Source organism: Pogona vitticeps, chromosome 2 (genome assembly GCF_051106095.1).
Source record: "Pogona vitticeps strain Pit_001003342236 chromosome 2, PviZW2.1, whole genome shotgun sequence".
Classification (NCBI taxonomy): Eukaryota; Metazoa; Chordata; class Lepidosauria; order Squamata; family Agamidae; genus Pogona; species Pogona vitticeps.
Window position 1 is genome coordinate 310,480,177 of NC_135784.1, and position 27,205 is coordinate 310,507,381.

The 27,205-nt window shown below is 49.8% G+C and overlaps 1 protein-coding gene across 1 annotated transcript; it reads right to left on the reverse strand.

Annotated features, from left to right (window-relative positions):
- Positions 1-3,945: 3,945 nt before the first annotated feature.
- SPMIP6 (sperm microtubule inner protein 6) lies at positions 3,946-26,724 on the reverse strand. The gene is made up of 7 exons (XM_020796426.3): positions 26,590-26,724; positions 16,928-17,075; positions 16,324-16,436; positions 13,818-13,893; positions 12,503-12,716; positions 7,395-7,484; positions 3,946-4,097 (listed from the first exon to the last, which is right to left on the reverse strand). The coding sequence occupies exons 1-7, from the start codon at positions 26,722-26,724 to the stop codon at positions 3,992-3,994; spliced, it is 882 nt and encodes a 293-aa protein (XP_020652085.3). The 3' UTR covers positions 3,946-3,991.
- Positions 26,725-27,205: the final 481 nt, after the last annotated feature.

The window sequence follows — 27,205 nt, forward strand, 5'->3', positions numbered from 1 at the left end:
AAAAAAGGTGATAGCACTTGAAAGATGAACTGTAAGCTTTCGTGGAACATCATCCACTTCTTCAGACAAAGGAGTCAGCATCCGGAGATTACACAGTACCCTCAGAAGTCTAATGAAGAATACTCTGTATGGTGTTGTAATAAACACATATTCGAATAAACAAATAAATACTCTGGCAGGCCAAAAGTTGGCTGCATCTGTCCCAGGCAAATATGCACTGTGTCTGGAAGCTGCTGCAGGAGAAACAGAGTCTAGCAGGTGGCGGTCTTTTCTCCGTGGGGCTCCCTGCCCCAAAGCTTGACCCGTTGAGGGCCGCCTGTTGCACTGCAACAAAGTTCCAAATAGAGTAGTCCTAGAATGAACTGGAATTGTTAGCATGTATCCGTTACTGAAACAATGATGTCTACATTGACTCGGGCATGTCGTGAGAATGGCTGACGGTCGGATTCCCAAAGATCTCCTGTATGGAGAATTAGTGCAGGGAAATCACCCCAGAGGGAGACCACAGCTGCGATACAAGGAGATCTGCAAACGGGATCTGAAGGCCTTAGGAATGGACATCAACCGATGGGAAACCTAACCTTGACCTCTGAGTGTTCAGACTGGAGGCAGGCGGTGCATCACGGCCTCTCCCAATTTGAAGAGACCCTTGTCCAGCAGGCCAAGGCCAAGAGGCAGTCCCGAAACCAGCCAAACAAGGGAGATTGTATTTATCTTCAGTGTGGAAGGGACGGTCACTCTCGAATTAGCCTCCTCAGCCACACTGGACGCTGTTCCAAGTCCTCCATACAGAGCACGTGACCACGTCTCTTGAGATTGAAGGATACTTACTACTACATTTGGTTGGTTCGCTGGTAAGAAGGGCTCCATGCACAAAGCCACACAGTGGGAAACCTTCCCCTGCACCAAAAAGGGAACAAGAAAACAAGGAGTGCCAGGACATTCCCTTAGACTCCGGCAGACCACTGGATGAGCAAGCCTGCTATTGTCCATCTCGGACTCACGGATGCTCCCAGGGATTCATTCAGGCAAAGGCCTTTTTCCTAACCTTGGCTGGAGGTCCCCAGGATACTAAACCTTGGTCTCCCGTTCCAAGGATAAGCCGGGACTGCGGCCCTGCTTAGGGCCTGCGAGTGGGCAAGATCCATCCGTGTTATCTTCAGGAAAACATCGGAATGGAATCTGGGATTTTCTGGGTGCCCAGCGGCTGCTGTGTTGCTGCCAAGCCACCGCGTGGCCTAAATCTAGTCCTCCTGCTTCTGAATTTAAATAGGAGGGTGAGAAGCGCCTGGGGCTGGATCAGATCCTCACACCATCTAGCCCCATAACATCAACGTGGGGGTGATGGCACTCACTCCTTTTCTGGCAGTTAGAATCGGCAGGACATGTTTTTGAACCTTTACTCCAGATTCCTTTTCTCGTTGATTAGCACACAGAACAAGGTCCACTTTTCCGGCCATTAAACATTTACTCCGTTAACTACACCGCAGGTAGCCCAAACAAAATAATCTCATTCTGGGGCTCTTTCCTCAGCTTGCTGTGTTGACTTAGGAGGAGATTTCTACCCCGTCTTCCTGTTAAGAGGGTCCCAGGTCGCTTGCCACAGAGATAGGAAACAAGTGTATTTATCACATGCGCACAAACACACAAAACAAATCCGGTTGTGAAAGAGTTGTGGAGGCAACTCTTAAGCTGGAAGGGCGATGATCCTGGGTCAAGGACCTTTCTGCCATGTCTGATGTTTTTGCCTGGAGGCCATGAAAGACCAGCTTCATCAACACCGTCTTCTGAATCGTTCCCCTGCCCCTATGTCCCAGTGCGCAGCTGCGTTGCACCACAGGAGGAGACCGGTCCACCAATCCCCTGACCCAAACCAGATGTTAGAAAGTCATATCTGCTCATCTAAACCCAGGGCTTTGAATGTTTAATTTACTGAGTTAATGAACCAATGTTGCTTTGTCTGTTGTCTTCATTCTCACCTAGAAAGGTATCTCACCAGCCCGGGAGTAAATAGAGAGGACGTGTATTTCCATTCCTTTGTGTCTGAAGAAGTGGATTTCGATTCATGAAAACTCACCTTGAAATAAATCTGCTAGTCTTTAAAGTACCACAATTGTTGGCCTTTCCCCCCACTGCTCCCAAGTCAACAGTACTATGTTGAATTTTGAAGAGTCTACTAAAATTCTCAAATTTCTTCATATCTCGGGCAGAAATAATTTGGAAGTTTTTGAAACATGAACTGCAGGAAAATGTAAAACTGACACATTTCCCCTCTCTCAAGCATTATCCCCTCTATCATGCTGACTTGAATTTTGGTGGTTACTCATGTCCAAGTTTTTCCAACCTTGCATGCCGCCTTTAGTAGGTCTGGCTGGGAGGTCCCTTTCTGGCCTTGAATGACTGTCAATCTACCCAGAACTAACCAATCATTTCTTCCCTGCCTCTGGTTTCAAAGTCAGCCCCCACCTCTCTGCTGAGAGCTTTCTCCCCTCTCTTAAGTCTGTTGAAGTCTGTTGCTGAAAACAGTCATATTTGTCAGTTTGCTGTTGTTCTGTAAGTAAATGAAACATTTTTATCCTTTCTACTATTAATGTCTCAGAGTGAGTTATTGAGACTGTTAGGGCCAGTTAATGAGAGCAAGGGGTGGTTTAGTCTGGGAAAACTTGAAGCTATTCTGCTTTGTGAATCCCTCTACATCTGCTGTGCCGCTAAAAAAAATTCAAACTCTGCAACAACTCACTCATAAAGTCATCAAAAGTTGGAGGGAACTTAATGGCACATAATGACAACACAACAGCAACCATTTGGGCTCTCCGTGTTAGCATTGCATCATCTGCCGCAACAGAAGACCCACCTCCAGGCAAATAAGGAGTCATTGTCGATAGCGACTTAATTCATGATTCATTTCATGGCACTGATTTTGTTTTTGTTCAAATGCAGGAAGCTAAGGTGACTAACAAAATGATCATGGAATCAGATAGATAGATAGATAGATAGATAGATAGATAGATAGATAGATAGATAGATAGATAGATAGATAGATAGATAGATAGATAGATAGATAGATAGATAGATAGATAGATAGATAGATAGATAGATAGATAGATAGATAGATAGATAGATAGATAGATAGATAGATAGATAGATAGATAGATAGATAGATAGATAGATAGAACGAGAGCCCGTTGGGTTTTCCCATGAGTGGAAGCTCCTGCAGTTGGCTTCTGTTGAGGTGCCAGTCTCACAACCAACACTCAACGGTTGTGTTCTTCTCTGACTGAATTGGTAACTTCTTCCTCTGTGGTATGGGGAAGCCAGGCACAGGGGAAAGTGGCAGGTTGCAGTGGAGGGGCAGTCTAATTTTGGGGTGGGGGGTATTTCGCAGCCTCTCAGGGGAGGGCTCTTCCCCAGGGAGCGTTTGTCTTCACTCCCCTCTTTGGTACTTGATGCTGAAGAGGTGTGTGGATTTTCAGATTCTGTGTCCACAGTCACACAAATCCACTTCTCTTTGAGAAGAAAACTTTTCTTTAATACATCTTCTGAGAAAAATCAAAGAAATCCATGCCTTCAGAGCTGGTCGCTTCTTGCTGCCCACACAAGAACTTCAGTTGGGAAGCCCCCTAACTGCTAAACTCTCCCCCCCGAACAAAGAGAGGCTGAAAATAAAACCTCTTGTAGGCAGAAGGGCAGAGAGTCATGGAAAGGCTCCCCAAGTATCATGGAAATAAGCAAGACAAACTTGTCATAATTTGGACAGGGAGAAAAATAAGGGAAACATCAGTGCTTTTCCTGGCAACTCAGTTTTCGGCTTCACCCACCCCAGTGGTGCTTCTAGGCCAGCAAAGGGGGGGGGGGAGGCTGCCATTCTCACGCGCTGGAGGATGTGATTGCGTGATGTGCCAAATGAAGAAAATCGTTTTGCCCAAGAAAAGGACGGAGGCGCCGTTAGTCACCAGCAGCAATTTTAATGTCAACCTGTCTCAACTCTCTGCTACCAGCACGGTGGATTAGGGAAAGATTCTGACACAAACTCAGGATGAATTGTAAAGCTGTCCCTCTGCACGGGCCCGATCCTCTTAAAGTGACTCGTGTCCCATCTGCCAGAGAGAGAGAGAGAGAGAGAGAGAGAGAGAGAGGTTAGCTTGGATCAGAATCAGGTGGTGCTTCTCAAGGTATGACATTCACATTCTGAGGCTGCAGAAGGGGAGATGAAGCCCCCAGGGTTTGCAGGGGGGGGGGGAAAGCAACCTAAGCTCCATTTGTGGCCTTCCAGAAGCAGAGAAAAGAGTTAGTTAGAAGGACCATTTTGTTGGCCTGGTGTGGAAGCGAATCCCAACATGTCAAAGGTCGGGCTGTACTGTGGAAGACCAAGAAGGATGGCTTTTTCAGCTTTGAGTATTCTGTTCAGGTCTCCTAGTTTTCAGTATCTGCACTTTTCCTTCTCAACGATGAACTGGAAAGGTCAAAGTCAACCTGGGATGGAGAAGGTCAGAGGCTTGGGGGGCCATGTTCACAGAATCATGGAGTGGGAAGGGGCCTCTAAGGCCATCTAGTCCAACCTCCTGCTCAAGGCAGGGATCCCAATCCAAGCAGATCGGACCGAGGGTTGTTCCGTTTTCTCTTGAAGGCCTCCAGTGTTGGAGCGCTCACTACCTCCTGAGGTCATGGGTTCCGTTGTTGTACTGCTCTAACAGAAGTTTTTCCTGATCTTCAAACCCACCAGGCACCCAAGCCTAGGAATGGCCAAAATGGATGTTTTTTAAAGAGCTAACAAGTAGGGAGTGACTAGATGGGGGATTCCTAGTTCTTCTTTTTTGTTTCCTACTTAGGAGGCTCCGGGGGGGGGGGGACAAAATTGTGCTTGGGAGCTGCATATTCTCTACAGGCGGCACTTTGCTTATATTTAGGCTAGATGCTACTGAAAGCATGCATTAGACAATCAAGGCATAGTTTAGGAATATAGTTCCCCTCTAACCTTCACGAGTGAGCAATTCAGAATGAATATAAAGCTGGTGCTTACTTTCTGATGACAACCAATTACAAAACAAAGCAACTGGTTTGCAAGCTAAGAGAAAACACAAAAACCTGTGCAATGCCAGGCAAAGTTCTTTTAACAGCTAAGGAATTGCTGTGTCTAATGACATGCTAACTGTAGCGTTTGCTTTGACCCCGTGCAATGTATGTTGCATGGCATGTTCCTAATTCATCAGTTGGACTAAACTGCGTCTGTGAGATTGCATGGCGCAACCTGTGTTTCTCTAGGGTACAGTCCGACCAAACAAACTTTGTTTCTTTTGGCATAGCCCACAAATGCTTTTGCCCTATCTTAACAGGTTATCTTTGCTTCCTTGCTGCACGCAAAGCCATGTGCATGGGAGTTCCCTGGTACACTCCCATCCAGCCATTGTTCAGCATCAGCATGGAGGTGGTGAGCTCTTTGTTCTTAAGCCCTGCCTGGGTTTTGAGTGTTTGCTTTCAGGGTGACAGGAAGGTTGCGGCTGCTCTTCTGGGCACTCAAATGCAGAAACCAGAGACTGGCAGCTGAGTCCCCTTCGGCTTGGGCTGCAACGAGCTCAGCCTCTTTAAAGCAACATCTTGGAAGAGGGCAAGTTATGAGGCTGTCACAGGACGGCCTCCCAAGCAGGAAGAACCTTGTGAAGTCTCCAGCAGTGATGGGACCAAGTTCCATAAGGTAGAGATGCATGCTATGAACGGACCAGAAGTATCTTTTTTGTTAAAGCACAGGCTTTGGGATTTGGCTTCTTCGCTAGAACATCACAAAAAACGGGGATGCCTTGTGGCATCCTACAGATCACCAAATCAAACATGGCGCAAGCTTTTGCAGACTATAACCAGCAAGTCACCCTAGTCTGCATCCCAGGACGCTCCTGTTTTTGATGCGAAAGATGAGCACAACCCTTGAAACGGGAACATCCCTGCAGCCAAACCCCTGGAGGAGGTCTGCCTGGAGGGTCCCTGCGGAACAGATGCCCACAGGGTTGAGAAATACGGCGAGCTGCCTTGAGTCCCTTATCAGGACAAAGGCAGCCTCTAAATAAGGCAAACTGGTCAATCCGTCATCAGGCACCAATCTCTCCAAGTGGCCATTCAGTGAGGGCCCTTTTTCTTTTCTTTTTGCTCCCGAGAAAGGCACAGAGGAGCGCATAGGAAGCTTACATGCCCATTGGCCAAGGAGTCCAGGTGCCCTCATTCCTCATGGTGTGGTTGAGCCTGCTTTGCTGTAAAACTCCTGCCTGGAAGCCAGTAGCTTCGAGGCAGGAGTTTTATAACAGATGTGACCTTCAGACTGGGAAACCTGGTGGGAGGAGGAACCTCCCAGTACAAGGTGCAGCCAGAACTTTCTTCTGCTCCCCAAATGTGTGTACGGCATCGATTTCAGCCGACAGGGATCCTTCACCGGATATTTCAGCTAATATGAAACCCATGGAGACATTGCTCATGCCCACCAAGGGTTTCTAAGATTTTTTTTTTTGCACCACCTGTTTCAGTTATATGGGCTTTTCACATCACATGTGAGGCCTCACCTTTAGAGATGAGCATGCGCCAGCAAACCAGGGGTCCGTGATTGTTTGTGGTTCGGGACTCCCCATGCACCATCATGAACCCCCTGAAAAACAAACTGGTCTGCAGTTCAGTTTTTGGATTCATGCTGGGGGCGGTGGCGAACCACCCACCTGCCCCCTTCCCACTACCTCCATCATCTCCCTACCTGGTCCTGAGGATGCTTCTTCCTCCGCCGCCACCACTGCCCCATTGCCAGAGACAGCAGACCGGCTTCCCTTCCTGGAGCTGGCCTGTCGTCTCTGCGCATGCGCCCACCTATCAGCCGGGCAGCAGGCGCGGGCGCAGATGCAACGGGGGCGGCTCTTGGAAGGGACACCGGCCTGCTGTCTATCATGATGGCATTGGTAAAGGAGGATATGGTGTTGCCAAAGCAAAACCAAGCTCTGGAGGCAAAAAAGCTCAGCGCTTTGGTTTTGCTTCGGCAAAATGGTTATCCCCAAGCCAAACCATGACCTGAACCACAAACTGGCCCATTTTTTTTTTCTGATTCGCAGTTCGGTCTGTGCCCATTTCTACTTGCCACGACTCTCCCCCTGCCTGAGCTAAGAATCCAACCCACACTCTGAATTCCCTTTCCTGTGGGGAAATGAGGAAGAAGGAGAGTTGGTTGAGGAACTCCTGATAAGAGCTTCCAGTCATTACAAGTCCCCGAATCCTCCAGCTTGGTAATGATGCCAAATTCTGTTGTACGTGGGCTTCTGGGGGAAAGTTGGGGCTTCCCAGAAGGCTTTTTGATTGTGAGAAATGACGTTCCCCCCCCACCTTGCCAGCACTCCCTCACCCCGAACCCTGTTGTTTGGATTCCTCACCTAAGGTTCATACAGGGGAAAGATGGCAGCAGGCTGGGCATGCGTGCACAGAGCATCATCTCGTGGCGGTGGTCGTAGTACGGGAAATTCCTGAGAGGAGAGAAAAGAATCCCGGTGAGAGGAAGGGAAAGGGTTGCTCTCATTACGCGTGACAGCAGGAGAGAATTTTGCAGGCCGGCCCTTCTCTCCTTTTCCTCCCTCCCCCAAGAAAGACTGCTGTTCATGGAGAGCATGTGCCAGGCAGTGAGATATGTGGGGAAGGGAAGAGAGCTTGCTAAAGGACTCATTCTTCGGGAGACGGGCTGTGCGGAATCTGCCAGCTCTCCTGGGATGTCAGTCCTCCAGCATGAGAACAAGACAATGGCTCCTTTTTAGTCTTCACTTCCACAATTGGCTCAAATTGTGCAAAATGAATGTCCATTTCCATCCCGAAGCAAATGTGAACATGCATATTGGCGCATACACACATGCACACATAATCAGAGGATGGGGGGGCCCTGGTAGCCTCAAAAAGGTGCAAATGAATAATTTGATCAAGTGGAGTTGGTTGACTCCAGGTTCAGAGGTGCTGTGAATCCACTCCGGGTTATGTTCTGCAATTTACGGGCACTGTCCCAGGTGTCTAAACCCATCTTCCAGATAGATTCAGCACCCTGGACAGTGTCTGCTTACTAACACTCTGAGGAGATTCAAAGCATCACTGAAATTGGAGTCTCTGTCTCCCTGCATCTGATGCTTCTAAAGTAAAAGCTTCTGCAGCGAGTCAGCAGTTAGGACAGCTCGGGTGTGCAATTCCAGCAGCTTATACAGTTCTCAAATTTTTTTACGGCAAATGTGGAAACTCTTCTCCTTCGCCCCTCCAACATCTCATGGCTGAACGGGGGGGGGGGGAAGGCGTTCTCAAGCTGAAGAAAGGAGACCCGTGAGCATTTATATTATTTGAGGGAATGCATTCAGGTGAGTGGGTAAGAAAAGAAGGAATCCCATTGCTTGATCAGACCAAGGCAGAACTTCTAGCTTGGGGGATTCTGGGAGTTATAATCCAAAAAAGCAACGTTTCCAAGCTCCAAGGTAGGTCAGCCTCTTGTACTCAGCAAAACACAGCACTTCCCATCTCCTGTTGTTAATGAATTACGTTGCTAAAAAGATTATAGGTTAGGGTTTACAGTATTTGTGAAATCAGTTGGTCTCGCTACGATGGCCAACTTCCATGGGTTGATCGACTCATCATTCATGACGGGACTCTGTTTTATCTTTATAAAAGTAATCCAAACTGCCAACGGCAGCTGCCTATTCTGGCAGGGAGTTTGATATCTTAATAATAAATTGCGTTGGAAAAAGGAAGGGAAGGAGATGAACGTGGGTTTAATCTCCATGCTCTTTGTGGCCGCAGACAGAGGCTGATCCAAACCTTAAAACATGAAAAGCAATCCCCGTGTTTGATTTAAATCAGGGGCCTTTTATCCGATTAAAGTCAAACATGTGGAAAGAGGGATGAAATGGATGAAAGGCTCAGAACGCAAGAGGCGGGGAAGGGAGCCGATCCCAGGCTGAATGCAAATCAAACCCCTACGTGCACTCCCAGTTCCTCAACTTGTTGCACCTGCAATGTCAGCGCCTTGCGTTTTGATAGAAAGGCCATACACTGAATCGATCCATGGCGTTCGGTGTTTAAAAGGGAGCCAAAGGCCGGAGTGCAGATAAGAGGCAGGCAGAGACTTTTGTCACTGGTTGGTGGAACTGGTTTGTGTTCATGTGTGTCCTAGAAACACAGAAGTGGAAGGGAGCCCAAAACTGCCAGTGAAGTTAACGATACCCTGTTCCAAGGTAACCCAGCCCACCGTGTGAACAGGTCTTATGGTCAGGAAATTCCTTCTGAAGTTTGGTGAAGTTCTTCTTTCTCATATTTGAATCCCTTGCATTGAGTCTTGCCCCCACTGGAGCGGCAGAAAACAATCTTGGTCCGTCTTCCTCATGGCAACCCTTTGAATATCTGAAGGTGGCTATCGTATCACCTCTCGGTCGTCTCTTCTTCAGGTTGAATGTAACCCATACGTCTTCACAGGGCTTGGTGGCCAGACCCTTCGTGATCCTAGCCACCCTCCTTTTGGACATGTACCATTCTTTCTTCAACTGTGGTGCCTGGAAATGGATGGAGGATTCCAGGGGAGGTCTGACCAAAGCAGAACAGATGAGTATTATTCCTGCTCTTGATCTGGACACCATACCTTTATCGATGCAACCTAGGGCGATGAGAGATTGAAATTCCTTCCAAGACCCCTACAACTTTCTGCTGCCATCCATCCATCCATCCATCCATCCATCCATCCATCCATCCATCCATCCATCCATCCATCCATCCATCCATCCATCCATCCATCCATCCATCCATCCATCCATCCATCCATCCATCCATCCATCCATCCATCCATCCATCCATCCATCCATCCATCCATCCATCCATCCATCCATCCGTCTTATTTATAGGCTGCCCTTCTCCTGGAAAGGTGACCCTGCCAAGATCTTCAAGGTTATCCCTTGCCTACAAAGGTAACTCTGAAGGTGCTGAATGGCCAGGACTGCTGGGAGACGTCGACTCTGGAAGAAGAGAAGTCGGCTGGGCGCACCCCATGGAAGGGCTGGCCTTTTCACAGGCCCTCACACTAAGGGGAAATCCCTGCTGGAAGTTCCAGCTGGACTTTGCAGGCTGCACAGGAGGGTGGCGGCAGCAGCACAACAGGAAACATCACAAAACCAAGATTCCTAGGAACTTCAACACAGCAGCTATGAATATGCAGAGCTTCGCCCCCACAACGGCCTTTCTTTTTCCTGCCTTCTGCACACTGCACACTGCTCACTTATCTGAGCCATCTGGAGCTCTCGTTCTGCCATCCCTTTACTGACTCCTGCTACAACAACTGCCTGTTTGTGGCATGCTGCGTGTGCATAAAGATGGCACACTCTGTCATAGTAGAGTGAAAGCCACCAATACGGATGGGTTTGCATTCCTTAAAAAAAAACCTCCAAGGTTTCCTGCCCAGATTGCATCACTCCACCCGTGCGCAACTGCTTGCCTGACTCCACGTGGAAACTGGTTTTCCTTACAAGTCTTTCCTTACAGAGGCTTACTCTCTTTTCCGTTAGAATGGCTGACAGTCGGATTCCAAAAGATCTCCTGGATGGAGAATGAGTGCAAGGAAATCGCCCCAGAGAGAGACCGCAGCTGCGATACAAGGAGATCTGCAAGCGGGATCTGAAACCAGCAAAACCAGGGAGCTGGACAGGGGACAGATGGTATTTGTCTTCAGGGTGGAAGGGATGGTCACTCTTGAATTGGCCTCCTCAGCCACACGAGACGCTGTTCCAAGTCCTCTATTCAGAGCACATGACCATTGTCTCCCGAGACTGAAGGATGCCTACTATACTACCTTTCCTAAGACCTGGCACTTTCTGTCTTTAAAGCATATGTTCCCCAACTGAACTGGGGAAAAGAAAAGCGTGCCTTTGGAGTCACATTATCCGTGGCTGAGCCCCATTCTGAGGAGAGAGCTTTCAGGCTCAGCTTTTGCACCAGGTTCACGGTGGTTCATCCCTGGGCAAGGCTGAGCCCGATGTTGACAGGCCACGTGACCCAGGCGTCTCGGATACACTGAATGAACGTGAGCCAGATTCCAAAATGTTTCCAACCTGAATGGCATTTTGGCCATCTCCCCCGGCTTTAAGTGGCTTCCCTCTTCATCATCCTCTCAGGCTCTCGAGGAGACAGCACAGAGAGCTAGCAGGCCGTCAGAGATGGTCATCCTGAGCGCTTGAGCTGTGCAGGGTAGACTAGACAATCGTGGAAGTGTCATCCAGCACCACGTTTCTAGGATCCTAACCATCTGGAGAGGATTCCTTGCTCTACGGTCAGGACGGGTGGATCCCCAGAGAGTTAACAAAAAACACGACTAGGCCCAGGGGAACAGGGGGAGTAAAAGACCCAAAGCCACGGCATTCCTTTTGAGGTTTCTAAATAGGGCTGTTAGCAAGCCTTTGGGTCCAAGTCTGAGTCTTTGGTCCAAGTCTTGAGTCCCAAGTCTGAGTCTGAGTCTCTGGTCCAAGTCTTGAGTCCCAAGTCTGATTCTTTGGTCCCAAGTCTTGAGTCCCAAGTCCCAAGTCTGAGTCTTTGGTCCCAAGTCTTGAGTCCCAAGTCTGATTCTTTGGTCCCAAGTCTTGAGTCCCAAGTCCCAAGTCTGAGTCTTTGGTCCCAAGTCTTGAGTCCCAAGTCTGATTCTTTGGTCCCAAGTCTTGAGTCCCAAGTCCCAAGTCTGAGTCTTTGGTCCCAAGTCTTGAGTCCCAAGTCTGAGTCTTTGGTCCCAAGTCTTGAGTCCCAAGTCCCAAGTCTGAGTCTTTGGTCCCAAGTCTTGAGTCCCAAGTCTGAGTCTTTGGTCCCAAGTCTTGAGTCCCAAGTCTGAGTCTTTGGTCCCAAGTCTTGAGTCCCAAGTCCCAAGTCTGAGTCTCTGGTCCCAAGTCTTGAGTCCCAAGCCTGAGTCTTTGGTCCCAAGTCTTGAGTCCCAAGTCCCAAGTCTGAGTCTTTGGTCCCAAGTCTCGAGTCCCAAGTCTGAGTCTTTGGTCCCAAGTCTTGAGTCCCAAGTCCCAAGTCTGAGTCTCTGGTCCCAAGTCTTGAGTCCCAAGTCTGATTCTTTGGTCCCAAGTCCTGAGTCCCAAGTCCCAAGTCTGATTCTTTGGTCCCAAGTCTTGAGTCCCAAGTCCCAAGTCTGAGTCCCTTTTAAAAACAAGCTTCCCCCTCCCCCAGAAGAAAGGAAGGATGGGTGGGTTCTGAATTGCGAGTCAAATCTGAGTCATTGGGAAAAAACATTGAAAAAAGCCCAGTTCAAGTTGCTGGTACGATTCAAATAGAACTTGACAGCTTGGCTGGATTCCTCAAGTCCCCATCCCTGCTCGGTGCATTTCTGAACCTTTCCTGACCCTCCATCATTCAGGGCAGCAGGCTCCTGCTTTCCCGGATCAGTTTGGCCCGCCCTCCTCCCACCACGTTCACGCCTGGCCCGAGGGGGTGGGGGTGAGACCGGGGGGGGGGAAGGAGTGGGCGTCAGAGCCCTGCGAACCTTACAATCTTCTCAACAAGCTGGCTGATCTGCCGCTCATTGGTGGGGGCTCCGTCCACGTAGTAATCCATCCCTCGCAGGCAGTAGTGTCGTCCTGTGCAGGGGCTGTAGTAGCCTTGGTAGGGCATCCTGCCGGGGATGGTGTAGTGGTGCTGGAGGGAGGGCAGCTGCTTCCGAGACAGGCTGTTCAACATGTTGACCACGACTTCCCGCTCTGGAGGAAATGGGTGTGGTGGGGAGGGGTGGAGAAAAAGAGAGGCGCGCATGTGCCCGGCAGAGCTAGGCGGAAGGGACAGAGGGGTTACAACTCAGGCGTGGTGCTCGGAAGACATCTTGGAAGAAGAAGGGAACGGGCTCAGTCCATCCGTAACTTAGCAGAGGTAGGATGATGCTCTGCGACTCACAGCATCTTCCTGCCACTCCTAAAGGATGGATTCCTTGTTCTACATGTCACCATCATTATCCTTCCCAGTGATCATGGAGAAGGACGTGATGCTGCCACGAGAGCTTGATCTCAACTGAGAAAAAATTTACTTTTTAAAGATTCCCCAGGCAGCCTGTTGACTGAGGCTTCTGGGAAATGTAGTCAAAAAAAGTAACTTTCCCAAGCTCTGTCTTTGCCTTCACAGGAAGCCCCTGGGAGAGATCCACGTGCTTTCTCAGGGTCCCATTAAATGACACAGACAGCACATCATTAGAAGCTGGAATTCCATTTGAAAAACCATTTGATCGTCACACCATTTTTAAAATTTCTCCAGCTTGCCAATGAGCTCATGACATTTGAAAATCTCGTGGCTTATGAACAAAGCTGAGTGGGAATCAGTCCAGGATGACATGGACTTGGTTTCAGGTTCTAATCAGGATCGTACCGTGAGATCCTTAACGGAAAGAGGCACAGGGCGAAAACTGCATCAGAACACATTTTGGGAACAAACTTGCCTGGGGCCTAGCGGAAGAGTTGTCAGTGGATCGGGACCATGCAGGGTGGAGGCATATTTAACCCTTTCCCTCTCAGCACATGGGGAATCCAGAGGAATCCACCATGTGCAGAGAGCCACCCCCACCCCAAAACACGCGATGTATTTCTGATTCTTTCAGAATAAGAAAGCACCCTGTGCTTCTTATTCATTCAGAGGCGGGGGGGGGAAGCAGGACAGGCCCCCTGGGGTGCTCTGCCTCCGCCACCGAAAGGTTTCCAGCTGCCTGTGCCATTATCCAGCTTGATTTTGTGTGGATAATACTCAGTTCTCCTCCCTCCCTTTCCACCTCCCGCCTCTTGGCTGCTCCCGGTGAAAGGAGAAGGTGGGCGAGTTACCGTAGTTGTTGAGCCGCTCAGGTTTCGGAGGGTACTGCATGGGCATCCCGCGGAGGAGGGACTCCATCCTGTCTTCCTGCAAAACAAGACCATCCCCGGGAGAGTTGGTTTCACTGTTTTTTTTTTCTGTGTATAAAATGACGTCCCTTGTATAAAATGACACTTTCCCCTTAAATAATTAGACAAAAAATGGAGGGTTGTTTTATACACGGAAGGCAGCCACTTTTTCCTGCCTTTTGTGAAGCCACGGGGCCCAGGAACGGGCTTCGCAACCCAAAGGGAGCCTTCCCGTCCTTTTTGCTAAACCCCGTGGCCTTGCAAAAGGCAAGGAAAAGCGACGGTCAAAGGGAGCTCTTTGATCCATGCATTTCCCTTCCTTTTGCTGAGCTCCATGGCTTAGCAAAAGGAAGGGAAAGGCAGGGATCACATTTCCTAATTTGGGGTTAGAAAACGAGGGGGGAGGTCATCTTATACATGTGGGCGTCTTATAAATGGAAAAAATACAGTAAGTCGGATGGGAGCACCTGGGGACCTTAGGATCGGAGCATCCCTGTGTGTGGTGGAGGTTGGGGGGTGGGTGAGAGCTACAGTACTTAGAGGTTGGAAAGGATGGACCAGCTATCACAGATAAAACCCAGCTTCATTAGAGCTGAAATCACGTTAGAGTGTGCTGCTTATATACAAATGGTATTTTTTTAACCTCTTCAGGGAGCTCTGATTCCAACGATGGGCTAACTGTACTACCTATTTGGGGGGGGGAGCATTTGTCTAAGTGCTACCTGTTGCTTCCTGGCACATGTGAATGCTGAAGCATGTGGGGCAGGGAGGGTTAACTCTTCCCTCACTGTGCTGCAGTTCTCCCAGAAAAGAAGCCCTCGTGTGACACTTCAGCTAAAAATTCTCCATTGTTGCTAGGAGGCCCTCAGGGCTCTGGTGAAAAGATCTAGAACCCTCCCCCCCCCACAAAGAAACAGATCTGGCCAGCTGGGGGGTCCCCCTGGATCAGGCCTAGCCACGCACCCCCATGGTCACGGGATGGTGGCGATTAACTAATTACAAGCCTGACCGGTTCTCTCATTGCTGCTCCGCCCTCTGTCCAGGGCTTGTTCTGACAGAACCGGTTTGGCAAGAGAGCCTCCTCTCCTACACACACCACCCCCACCACCACCACCCCCGCCAGCAAAAGTGTGTGTTTTCTGCAAGCAAATATTGTTTGCCCCCAAGGCCTCCAAAATGTGGCGGCTGGAAATAAATGCATGGAGTCATGTTCCCTGTCTTAGAGGATGAGGCAATGTGTTGGGCTATAAGAAGGACAGCTTCTGTGTGCCAGCTTATCTGCCCATTTTGGGAGTGGGGCATTAAAGACTGGACGGCTGTACATGATCACTGCAGTTTAGAAATTAGGCTGTTGCACGCCCGCTCTTCATATCTGCTATGGCAACTTCTGCAGGGGAAGAGGGAGCCACGGAATGTCCACAAACACTGCAGCTTCAGCACAACCTTCCCTATGGCTACGGAACAGGAGGTAGCATGTGCGCAGCAAAGATGAACAGGAGAGACAGGGCAAGTAGGAAAGTGGCAAGAAAACCGAGGCAAACACTTCAGATGGGTGGTCAGTATAGGTATGGCTGTGTGTGTGGAGCTTGGGAAAAGTATTTTTGGGGAGACTACAGTTCCCATAATCCCATAGGAAACATGACCGGCCGACTGGGCCATTCCAGGAACCATCATAATCATAATCAATAAAAGTTTGCAAACTTTGGTTGTGTGCTACCTGTGACAAGAGTAATGGGACAGGAACTAGGTTTTACACTTTGGGATCGAAAGCAAAGGACACCCGCACACATCTGTCACAAAACCCTAACCCAAACGTGCCTTTTCAAAAACACATCATGAAAGCGTGAAGCCAAGCCGTCTACTCCCATCTGGGACCAAGACCAGGCCAGTGGGATTTGCAGACTAAACTGTGGTCACAGCCATGGTCCCAAAGGCCTCTCAAAAGGGGGGGGTCAATTTATGGTACCTACGTGGAACCTCCACACTCTGGGGCAGTGTACCTCTGAACGCCAGCCACCGGAGGGGATCTTAAAACAGAGAATCCTATGTCTTCACATCCTTGGCATTGAAAATACAAGGACCACCAAGGGGTCTGCTTATAATTCGTGGCCTTTTCCTGACACCAGCTGGCAGGAGAGCTCAGTGGCTCAGGTGTCTGGCTGCAGAGTTCGATTCCCCCCAGTGCATCTCCAGAGAGAAGAGCCAGCCTGGGTGGCCTTGGGCAGTTAGCCCCAGAAGGAGGGAATGAGAAGCCATTTCTGAGCCTTCTCTCCCTGGACAACTCTGAAAAGTGTTGCCATATGTCAGGACTGACTTGATGGCAGGCACATGGCTGTTTATCCCTGACACTTGGAGCCTCGTGCTTTAAGGCAACCACCGCACTCTGCCGAACGAAAGGGCCTGCTCTCTTTGCCACCCGTAAAATTGCTCCTGGATCTCTGTGCATTACCCTGGGAATTCGTGGGAGGTACGTGGTGTATCTGTTCCATGCCGCACTGTTGTAAGGGCCGGTCCTCCACGTCGCATACCGGTCTTCGCCGACAAAGACTGGGTTGAACTTCTCTGCCGTGCAAAGAGAGAAAACCATCTTAAACGGCTTTTTAAAAAATCATTGTGCTTGTAAATGTCTTTGCAAATTTCTTTATTCATTTCTAGCACCCCGGCTCAGAAAGGTTCCTCTCAAGCACACCTCCTAAAGGGAGCATGCGAGGTTGCACGAACTCCAACAAGTGCAAAAAAGAGGAACTTTTCTGAGCCATGGGACACACAGCAACAAGGAGGTGAGTAAAGAAAGCTAACAAGATTGAGCCACAGAAGACTGTGAGATGGGAAGGAGAAGAGTGAAAAGGCAGTTTGGAAGAGCTGCCCCAGCCGGGCGGAAGTGAGGGCCGGGGAGTGACTTAGGAAAGAAGCATCCTGGCGCATGACATTGCCACCGTTTGGGACTGGGTTCGAACACACGGACCTTGTGTCACTACTGGAAAGTCTGGGGCAAATGGGGTGTGGGGGCGGTGGCCTGCAGAAGGAGACCGACCCTCTGACCTTTCACGTACCTTCCTCTCGGGTCACCCAGTATTTGTACGGGCGATAGGCCGTCGGCTCCGTCGAGTTCTTATACGAGTACTCCTGGATCGCCTTCTTCACCATCTTCTCCAAATTGCCTTGGTCCACCGGGTGGTCCACTCGGGGCACCGTCAAGCCCTAGAAGGAAAGGTCCCCGAACATCATCCGTTTCTCTCGGTTCATGAGTTCGTTGTGTGCCAGCGAGGGAATACAGTATAAGGCAGCTTTTGACAAACATGGGTTTCTGCACAGCTGGGGGGAGAGTGACCTTGTTTTGGACTACAGTTCCCAGAATCCCCTGCTGGGACACAGCATGACCACTTCCCTGAGCTCTAGAGTTCTGTGTGCGGATTCTTCTCAATTCTTTATCATGTGTTTGTCCCACCTTTCATCCTCCGACCAGCCTCTCAGGTCTTGCCGGCCGGAGGAAAGGCACCAGAGAGCGGGGGAGTGCATTTTTTTTAACCCTGAACAGCTCAGCAGAAAAGGGATAAACTGTCTAATTAATAAAGAAGAACCGCAACACCTAAACCCCTGATCTAGAGGGTGAAATACCTGGTGTCCCTTTTGCCCTGTGCCATTACACCTACAAAACAGCCCCACGGCTGGGAGGACTTACAGTAGAAAGCCTGTCCGATAAAATACCTTCCTAAGCGGATTGTAAATGTCCGGCTTCTGTGCTTGCCCCATAACAAAAAACTCATCTGGTGCAGAAGCCTGTGATCTTGTAAAATCGATGTCTTAAAAGGAACAGATTACTCACCTTCTCAGAAAGCCTCAGTGCTTGGAAACCTGACTCCCTCCTCCGCCCGAAGGAGCAAGATTTTTGCAGAATGCTCTAACTCTTCCCCCTCTTACAGGGAGGGATATTTACCTTTTAAAAATTAAACATGAATATATTCGCAAAGGCTTTCACGGCTGGGATCTAATGGTTGTTGTGGGTTTTTTGGGCTCTTTGGCTGTGTTCTGAGGGTTGTTCTTCCTAACGTTTCACCCGGTATCTGTGGCCAGCATCTTCAGAGGACAGCACTCTGTGCTCTGGTGTAGTTGGCTTGGGAGTATTTATGGCTGTGAGATGGGCTTTTGTCTTTTTCTGTAGATGGGTGATTAGTGTGTTTTGGGCAGGCCTCACACAGAACACAGTGTCCCGTTCTAAGCCCCAGAGATGAAGGAGGATGTCAAGAAGCTGGACGGTGCTAGGTGGACAGACTGTGGTTATATACGGATGAAGCAATAATTAAGAAAATGCATACTTATGTATTAGAATATGAGCTAGAGGGTGAGAGGGTGAAAGAAACAATGATAAAATGGGCAAAAATTTTTGGGTACAATGTAGACCTTGATAATTGGACTAAGATGTGGAAAGAAAGCTATAAGATCTTGAAACCAGCAAATCTAAGAAAAAACATATTCAAAATGTTTTACAGATGGCACTATACACCCGTAAGATTAGCAAAAATGTCAGAGGGTAACAGTAACATATGTTGGAAATGTAGGAAAAAGGTTGGAACTTACTACCATATGTGGTGGACATGTGAAAAGGTCAAAATATATTGGACACAGGTATGGGACTTAGTAAAAGAAATTATACAGCAGAGATTAGAGCTGAAACCCGAAATGGCATTACTGAATGTCATTTCAGGTGTAAATGACAATAAATTGAAGCATTGTCTTATGTATATAGTCACAGCAGCTAGATTACTCTGGGCCCAGAAATAGAAAACAGAAGAGGCTCCGACGATGGAAGAGCTGCTAAAGAAGCTATGTGACATGGCAGAGTTGGACACTCTATCAGAAGCACTACGGGAACAGCCAAGAGACTATGTAAAACAAAGCTGGGAACTAATATATTCTTGGGCCCAGAAGAAGACAGGAGTTTAGGGTGAAATTTATGATATATGTATGAACTAATTAGTATACACTGCAAATTGCTATAGGGAGAAGAGAGGGGTTAACGAGGCTGGAATCTTTGACTCCTAAAGGGGGGTGGAGGGACTTCAAATAGAGGGGTTAGCGAGGTTTTTTTGTATATGTAGTTAGGTTTTTTTTCTTTCTGTGTTTGTCTTTTTCTTATTCTTTTCCTTTTGTTTAGTGTTTTATGGTTTTTGTATGTTAGAAATTATCAATAAAAAAATAAAATAACAGAAAAAAAAGAGAAGCTGGACTGTGCTCAGAGAAGACCAGCTGGGATGGTAAAAGGTCTGGGAACCAAGTCCTATAAAAGGAAGTGGGGGGGGGCGGTAAGTATGACTAATCCGGAGAACGTTCATGGAGATGCTATCCATAGCTCTCCACAGAGACTGGAAGGGCTACCAGGTGGAAGATGGAGTATGTACAATGCCTGTGATTCCAGGTATGGTGTAGCTGGTTGGAACATTCAAAGTTGGCCTTCTGCTCTCGTCTAATAATAGACTGCTTAAAGGGGGGGGGGGCAGACCCAGGAGGAGCCTCGCAGAAGCCATCTGACGCCCTTCCTACAACCTCCATGGTTCTTTCACTTGGTTGCATAAACACAATAGAAGATATATAGCACAGTGACAGCTGGGTTGCTCACACACACCACAGCTGAGTCACAGAACCTCCTGCTCCGCACGCAGAAGACCCCAGATCCAGTCTTGGGGGGGGGGCTTCAAATCCACCTGGAGGAATCTGTCTCCAAGCCTGAAGCGCCTCTACAAGTAAAGTACGTGTCAAGGCTATGAGCTCCACAAAGCGGCTGTCAATGCTTCCATGTCCAAAATCCAGATCTTCCCCGGGGGGGGGGGCTACTCTAGAAGAGGGCAACTCTAGGGCAACCCATTCCCTATGTTCTAAGCAGGGGAGATCCATCGAGGAACGATTCCCCAGCCCACCCCTGCCAGTTCTGGTGTGTTTCGCTTTCTCTTCCAAAGATTCGGAGAAACCAGGCTTTCTCACACGGCTGCACAGGGGAGACACAACAGTTGACCGCAGAGGCATTAGGCACAGGGTTACCTTGGAAAGATACTTGTTATCTTCAAGTATCCTGAACGAAGGCTCCTCATAGCTGCCTTTCGTCCGGGTGGGCGCTCGGTACGACTCTGTGTAGGTGCTGATAGGAGTGTCCGTTTTGTGTGCAAAGATGAACATTTTGTCAACGGATGGTCTTCCTTGAAGAAACGGCCCGGGGTGGGGGCTACCTCCTGAATGGAATTTCCCCTACGTCCTTAGGCTTCCTGGCAGCGAGAGAGGCTTTTACGTGCCACTCTAAACAAAATAATCCCCTCTGGCAAAAACCCACACCACCCTCACCAATAAGAAAATAAATAGGAGGCAACTTTTCTACTCTGCTAACAAACTACCACCTTGATAATGACCCCCCCACCCACCCTGGACTTTACATCCTGACACCAGGTCTGTTTGCATCAGCTGTGATGTCACAGTCAGGTGGGACCAGAAGGCAGGAGGTCAAAAAAAGAGGAAGGGGGGGTCCGGCACCCAATGCACACGATGGTGTCAAGGGGGGGACACGTTAGAACAGGAGAGCCTTCCCCCGGGTTTTTAAACGGGACTCAAAATATCTCTTTTTGGGCCAGTGGCAAAGTGCCTCTGTTGGCTTTGAGAGTCAGGGAACATGGGAGGCAGCCTGAAGAACTGGATTTTCTGAGCTGTGAAATACAGACGGGAGCAAGAGCAGCCTTTTCAGGTTATGACGGAGCATCATCCAGCTAGTCCACCCGCAAGCCTCAGGCTTGCACCCAGAAGCCCTTTATAAGCAGGGCCCCAGCCTTGCGGCTGGTCCATTAAATCGAGAACACATGCTAAGCTGCCATGTTTACAATGGTAGACTTTGAAGGCTGGGCAGGAAAACCAGGATGGGAGGAAGAATGGAATACAGCATATATAGGGCCAAGGCGACATGTGGGCCGAGTCTCTCTGCAAGACTGGGAGGGGGAACCGCCTGCCCCCTGCGATGAATGACTTCTCCACTGGGCTGAATCCGTGGTTGAATCCACTTTTGAGTCCCAGCTAGGTCAGACTCACAGAGCTTTGAAAACTGGATGATTGTATCATTCAATGTATATTATGATCACAACAGCTAGTAGATTTTAGAGGAGTTTCTGGTCCCGTTTCATTTTTATTTGCTTTTGATGGGTTTTGATGGTTGGATTTGTTTCTGCCGGGCCGGCCCAGCCATTGGGCAAACTTGGGCCGTCGTCTCCAGGGTTGGAGCCCTGGAGAAACCAGCAGAGCCTCCTCCCTTCCCTCTCTGCTGTTGCTTGCCACCAGCCTCTTCCCTGTGAGTCCCATGTCCTTGTGTTCCTTAGGAAGGAAGGCTGTCTCACTCTGCCTTGCCTCCTTGCTCCTTGACGCTTGGAGGAAGAGGAAGAGGAGGAAGAGGCGGCAAAAGGCAGGGAGCCCCCTCTTCCCACAGCTGATTCTCCCACAACCTAGCCATTCCTTAGCTGACTCCCACCGTAATACTGCGGGTCCCGGGGTCTGGTGCATTACAAGGAAGAAGAATGGTCAAAAACAGTCACCTTCTGCACAGCACCGGCTCTCTGCCGTTGGACGTGCTCCGACCTTAGTCTCAAAGCAAACGTTTCAATATGCCCCCATCCTGCAGGCCCTCCTTTGGTGGCCTGGAGAGGACCACGTTGGAAGATCTCAGGGGGATTCCTCTTAGCCCATCACTCAGCACTCTGAGCGTGAGCCGAGTCCCTTCCTTCAGGCATGGAGGAACCGGAAATATGCAGGAGAAGGCAGGTGGGGTGGGGGGCTTGCATTGGGGGGTGGGCTTTTATTACCCTTGTCACAACTCCTATGGAAAGAAGGCAAGGTTACTTGGGCGATTCACTTTGGATTCCCCATAAAGAAAGACGGAAGCTGCTCCGTGTAGGATGTTGGGTGACTGGTCTGAACTGCAGACACCTCCCCTGAGGCTGGGGAGGCAGGAGGGAGGACAGGCTCTTCGGGTGACGGTTCAGCAGGCAGTGCCCTGCCGTGAGCTAAAATTCAAGACTGCTCACAGAACCCAGGAGGAGAGGAAGAGCGCTCCAAGCCACAGCCGGCAGCACTGAGGAACAGATGGCGCTCTCCCCCCCCCCCGGGCATTCCTCTTTGACTGCTTAGAGCAGGGTCAAGCCCATGGAGGCTTTAAGGGTCCCGATCCCCTAGTAGCGTGTCTCAAAACCCTCAGCTGGGATCTTTCTGCAGAAGTGCATCCATCCAGTTGCAAAAATTCCAGGTGGAAGGACTTTGACGACGGTGCTGCTACCCACATGGAAGTGTCTAGAGAAGTGTAAGAGGACAGGTCTCTGCCGGAGCTTTTACAGCCTTGCATGTTGCCTTTAGTAGGAGGGAGGGACCCTTTTGGGCTAAGGGGACCGTCACTCTATCCAGCAGTAGTAACCAGTCATTCCTTCTCTGCTTCTGAATTCAGCCTCTCTGTTAAGAGCTTCCCCTCCTCTCCTTTGTCTCTTGGGGTCAGTCTGTTGCAAGCATTAGTCTGTTGAAGCCCGTTGCTCAAAGCAGCCATGTGTTTTAGTTTGCTGTTTCTCTGTCTACTGCTAGTTAATGAATCCTTTTATCCTTTCTCCTAATAAAGTCTCAGGGTTTCCTTCTTTCTGTTTGCTTATTTATATCCCAACTAGTAGGCAAGGTAGTTATTGAGACGGTAAGTGCCAGCGGATGAGAAAAAGGGATGGACTGCTATGAGGAACTTGAAGCTAATCCTGCTTTGTGAATCCCCGCACTGCTGATGTGCAGCTAGAGGAATTTAACCAGAAATTCAGAACTCTGCAACATTCCATGCTGAAAGGAGATTATAGTTTAAAAACTGGACACGGGAGATGATGGGGGAAAGAGAGGGAAAGGGAGGAAAGAGTAAACAGAGAAGCGAGCTGCGGTTCCTCCACATCCTGTACCTTTAGGTGAGACAAAGGGAATTATTATATTTGTGTTTCAGTTCTGTTTACTGTGGCTGCTAGTGGTCTACTGTAGAATTGAGGGGATTCACCATGGGATTATGGTTCGTGGAAAAAATCTGTTTGGAGAAAGAGATCTGATAGACCTTGCTTCCCCCCCCCCATCAACAGCTGCAGGATCAGTCCTTGGCAAAGGTGCTTGGTTTCATTGCCGCATCCCTCCCCTCATCACTGCTACCGTGCTAATGTGGGCGCAGGCCATGCGATGGGGCAGGAAGGGCTGCGACCTCTACAAAGCACAGGAGCTTTTTTCCAGGACTTTTCCTGGCTAGAGGAAGAGAATAAATGTCGTCTTTCTAGGCCCAGGGCTATGTTGTTTGTGTGTGTGGTTTTTTTTTTTAATCCCCTGTGGGAGAAGGGCCTGGCAACACAGCTGTGACTAGGCAGCATCTTTTTTCTCTCCATTATCCCTGCCTTTGATTTACGGCCTATGCCCAGTCATGACACCAGAGGGCGCTGCTTTCACAAGGACGAACCGAAATCCAAAATTTGTCGGGGGAAAGTTTGAGGTTTCCAAGGGAATTTCCCTGAACCCTCGCCACCCTGCCTTAGGAAGCCACTTCTTGGCCTCCTTCCCAGCCTTGCTGCAGAAGGTTTCCCAATGGGTGGTGGGGTGGGGTTGGGAAAAAGGAATGATGAAATGACACAAAACGTTCATCTCCTTGATCCTTGGCTGTTGAACCATGGTTGGCGCTCCAAACCAGTGGAGGCGATGCGGATGATTTGCCTTTGGCTCGGAGAGGGTTTACTGAGCCTAACGGACTCTGGGTTTGATCCAGTGCAAGGCAGGGTCTCGCTGCCTCGACAGCGGCGTAGGGAGCTGTACAGACATGATGAAAGCGCACAAGACCTGGCGTGAGGATCAATGGACCCTCTCAGCCCGAGATGAACATGAACCGCTGGTTCCTTTTTGGGGGCCCAAACTGGAGTGGGGCACTTCCCAGCCCCGCCTTGTGGCGCAGTGCCTCGTGGCGCAGTGGTTAAACCGCTGTACTGCAGCCAAAACTGTGCTCACGACCTGGGGTTCACATCCCAGGGAGCCGGCTCAAGGTTGACTCAGCCTTCCATCCTTCCGAGGTCAATAAATGGTGTGCCCAGCTTGCTGGGGGTAGGGCGGCAATGTGTAGCCTGCATAACTAACTTGTAAACCGCCCAGAGAGTGCTTGAAGTGCTATGGGGCGGTATATAAGCAGCACACTTTGCTTTTTCCTTTGCTTTGCCTCCCCTGACAGGCGCCCACTCAGAGGCAAAGCCTGGCCAGGGAAGCCATGGCACTGCCTCTGAGTTGGGCGCCTGTCAGAGGAGGCCGGGCTGGGAAGTGCCCCACACCTGTCTGCCCGAAAACCGAATGGGCCCGGACCCCCAAATCAGAGGTTTGTGCCTATCTCTACTCTAAACTCTCACGTCTTCCACTGAGTTCCCCCACACCATTTGATTGTTGGTTTGTTTAAAATACTGACCCCACCTTTCCTCTTAAAAGGACCCAAGGTGGCTTACATCATTAAAGGACGATATTAAAGCAAATAACAGTGAGTCTACGAATACTAAAAAGGATCAAACAAGTTCCATACAAAAAAGCATAAACAACACTATAAACACATTTAAAGCCTTAAGGCACAATGATTCATTAAAAAACTCCACTCAGGCAGCCATTCACTCATGAAAAGCCTTGCCTGAAGAGAAAGGTCTTTGCCTGCTTGTGGCAAGAAAGCCAAGATGGGGCCAGGCTGGCCTCCAGTGGCAGGGAGTTCCAGAGTCTCTGTGAGCAGCCACAGAGAAGGCTCCTCTCCTGCGTTCCCCCATCAGATGCACCTGTGAAGGTGTCAGGACTGAGAGAAAGGCCTCCCCTCATGATCTTTACTCACACAGGCTCATACATTGGATGACAAGCATCCTAATGAGCTATTTCAATTACCTTCCAATCATCTTTCCCCTTGTTATATCTTCTAGGTTGTATACATATATTGTAAAGGCCTTTAGGCAGAAACAATATTCTATAGTATGATATAGACTCACACACAGAGAGGTTAGTAGCGACTATGCCCTGGTGGAAAACCACTCTGCGCATGCCCATGGGCACACGCCTCAATTATGTCACATCTTGGAAAACAAAGACCAGACTCAAGTCAGGCTTGTTAAAGCCCGGGGGCTTTGCCAGCCAAAGCTTGCCGAGGAAGATGGTGGCTCAGGGAAGCCCCGGGATTCAGCCACAAAGACCCACGTTGTGACAAAAGCAAAAACAGAACAACAAGCAGAACAGAACAGAACAAAAGCCAACCAGGGATATATTGTGGCCCCCAAGACTAGTAACTTTCCCCCTCCCTCATGGAAGTCTCACGGATCATAATCGGCTTCTTCAGACACAATATCGGGGCCCAAAAAGCAGCACGACCCTTCTCGTTTTGGGTGTTGGGGCCACAAAGAAATGCAGCTCCCTCTTGATCCCGGGCAGCCCCTTCCCCATCGGGACCGTCTGTGGCGGCAGGCAGGCTTTCAAGCTGTTTTCAACGTAGGGCGACCCAGGTAGAAGTTTCCTAGGTGTGTGAAATATTTCGGGAGTGGTTTTACCACTGCCGACTCCACCCCACCCGCCCCAGTTAGTTTCCATGTCAAGCCGGGATTTGAACCGAGGCCTCCTCAATCTGAGTCCGACCTTCTATCCGTCCCATCACACGGGCCCTCAAAGGCAATGCAGCCCACTCAGTAGAGATTAAGAATGGCCATATGAACTCTTGGGGGGGGGGGTCACCTCATGGCGTTCCTGGGTCATCGTTTCGGGATAAAAAAAGGAGAAAGTCCACCTTTCAGGAGGCACAGTGAAGTGGGAGATCCATGACCAGACACAGCATGAACGACCGGCCCAAGCTTTTCTTTTTTTTTAAAAAGGAGCCATGGTCTACTGCTATGGGGAGCCTCCGGAATCCTTCAACCAGCACTGATGTTCAAAACAGCGACTGGTTGTCGTTTCCCAGAAAGCTGACCCACCAGCACTAACCAGGACGGGCGGCAACGGTGCTTTCCCAAAACATCTGGAGGGCCACAGGGGCTTACGTACACCAGCTTTTCCTGAGCTTGCTGCCCTCCAGATGTGTCGACCACACCCAAAATCCCTTGGCCGGGAGCTGTGGGTTTAGCACCGGAGAGTTGTCGTCTGGCGTTGCAGAGCAGCAGGCCGGGAGTCATGGTTGGCTTGGAGAATCCGGTGGATGGTCCACAGCTGTTCATCCACACAGGAATCCCCATCTCCCATGGCTGTATGATGGGATGCACAGTGGTGTTCCCCACCACCCCCTTCAGAGCCTGCTTTCGAGCTTCTAGAAGTACCCAGCTGTTTTCCTCTCCTGGGCTGGATGCTGAGCCCAATGGACAGGTGAAGTGACCAAGGCCAGCTCTTCCTACCCTGTGATACTTCAAGCTCTGCATTCCACCAGCGCTCAGAAGCCATGATGAGCAACATCTACATTAATTACAGTTCTATTGCTCCTTTTCTCCAGCAACCATGAACACATGGTTCTTCCCCTTTCCCCTTAATCCTTAAAACGAACCTCTGGGGGAAGGTCATGCTGAGAAAATGCAACGGGCCCAAGGGCACCCATGGAGTCTCATGACCGAGTCAGGATGAGAACATGGATTTCCTGTCTCCCAAGTCAACACCTTGACCACACGAGGAGACCCTTGGCAGAGCGCAGGATCGCAGGGAAGCTTACCGGGGTCAAAAACTTGTTCTCGGTCCATAGGGCCATAGGTTGCTCCTCAAAGGTCTTCTTCAAGGTGTTCGGAGCCCTGTAGGAGTCCGTATAGGTGCTGATGGGAGTCTTGGTTTTACGAGCAAAGAGGAACATGGCGGATTGGGGCCTGGTAGGGCTTCAGAGAGCTTGAAGGTCACCACACAGATCACAGGGAGAGCTGGTGGGGTACACGTCATGGGCAGGAGCCTCACCGTCATTTAGTTTGGCACTCTTCCCCCCACGTTGGTTGTTGAGAATGGGAGAGGGGTGCTTCATGCCGGTGGGGCAAAAGGGGTGAGTGGGCCAGGAGCTCCAAAGGCCTCCTGCTGCAGGCAGGCAGGCTCTGCATCATGCATGATGTCACAGTTGGCAGGGAGCAGGGCTGCAGATGTGGGCAGGGGAGTCCCTGGGGTGGGGGCAGACAGGCCCAGATGCATGAGGCCTTGGAATAGGAGGAACAGCAGCAGGGTGGGAGACAAGCAGCCCCCCCTCACAAGTCAGGAGGGCCAGAGGTGCTACCGACCCGTGTTGGACAGCAAGCTTCCCCAATCACGGCCCTCCAGATGTGCGAGACGGCACTCCCTGAGCCTTCAGC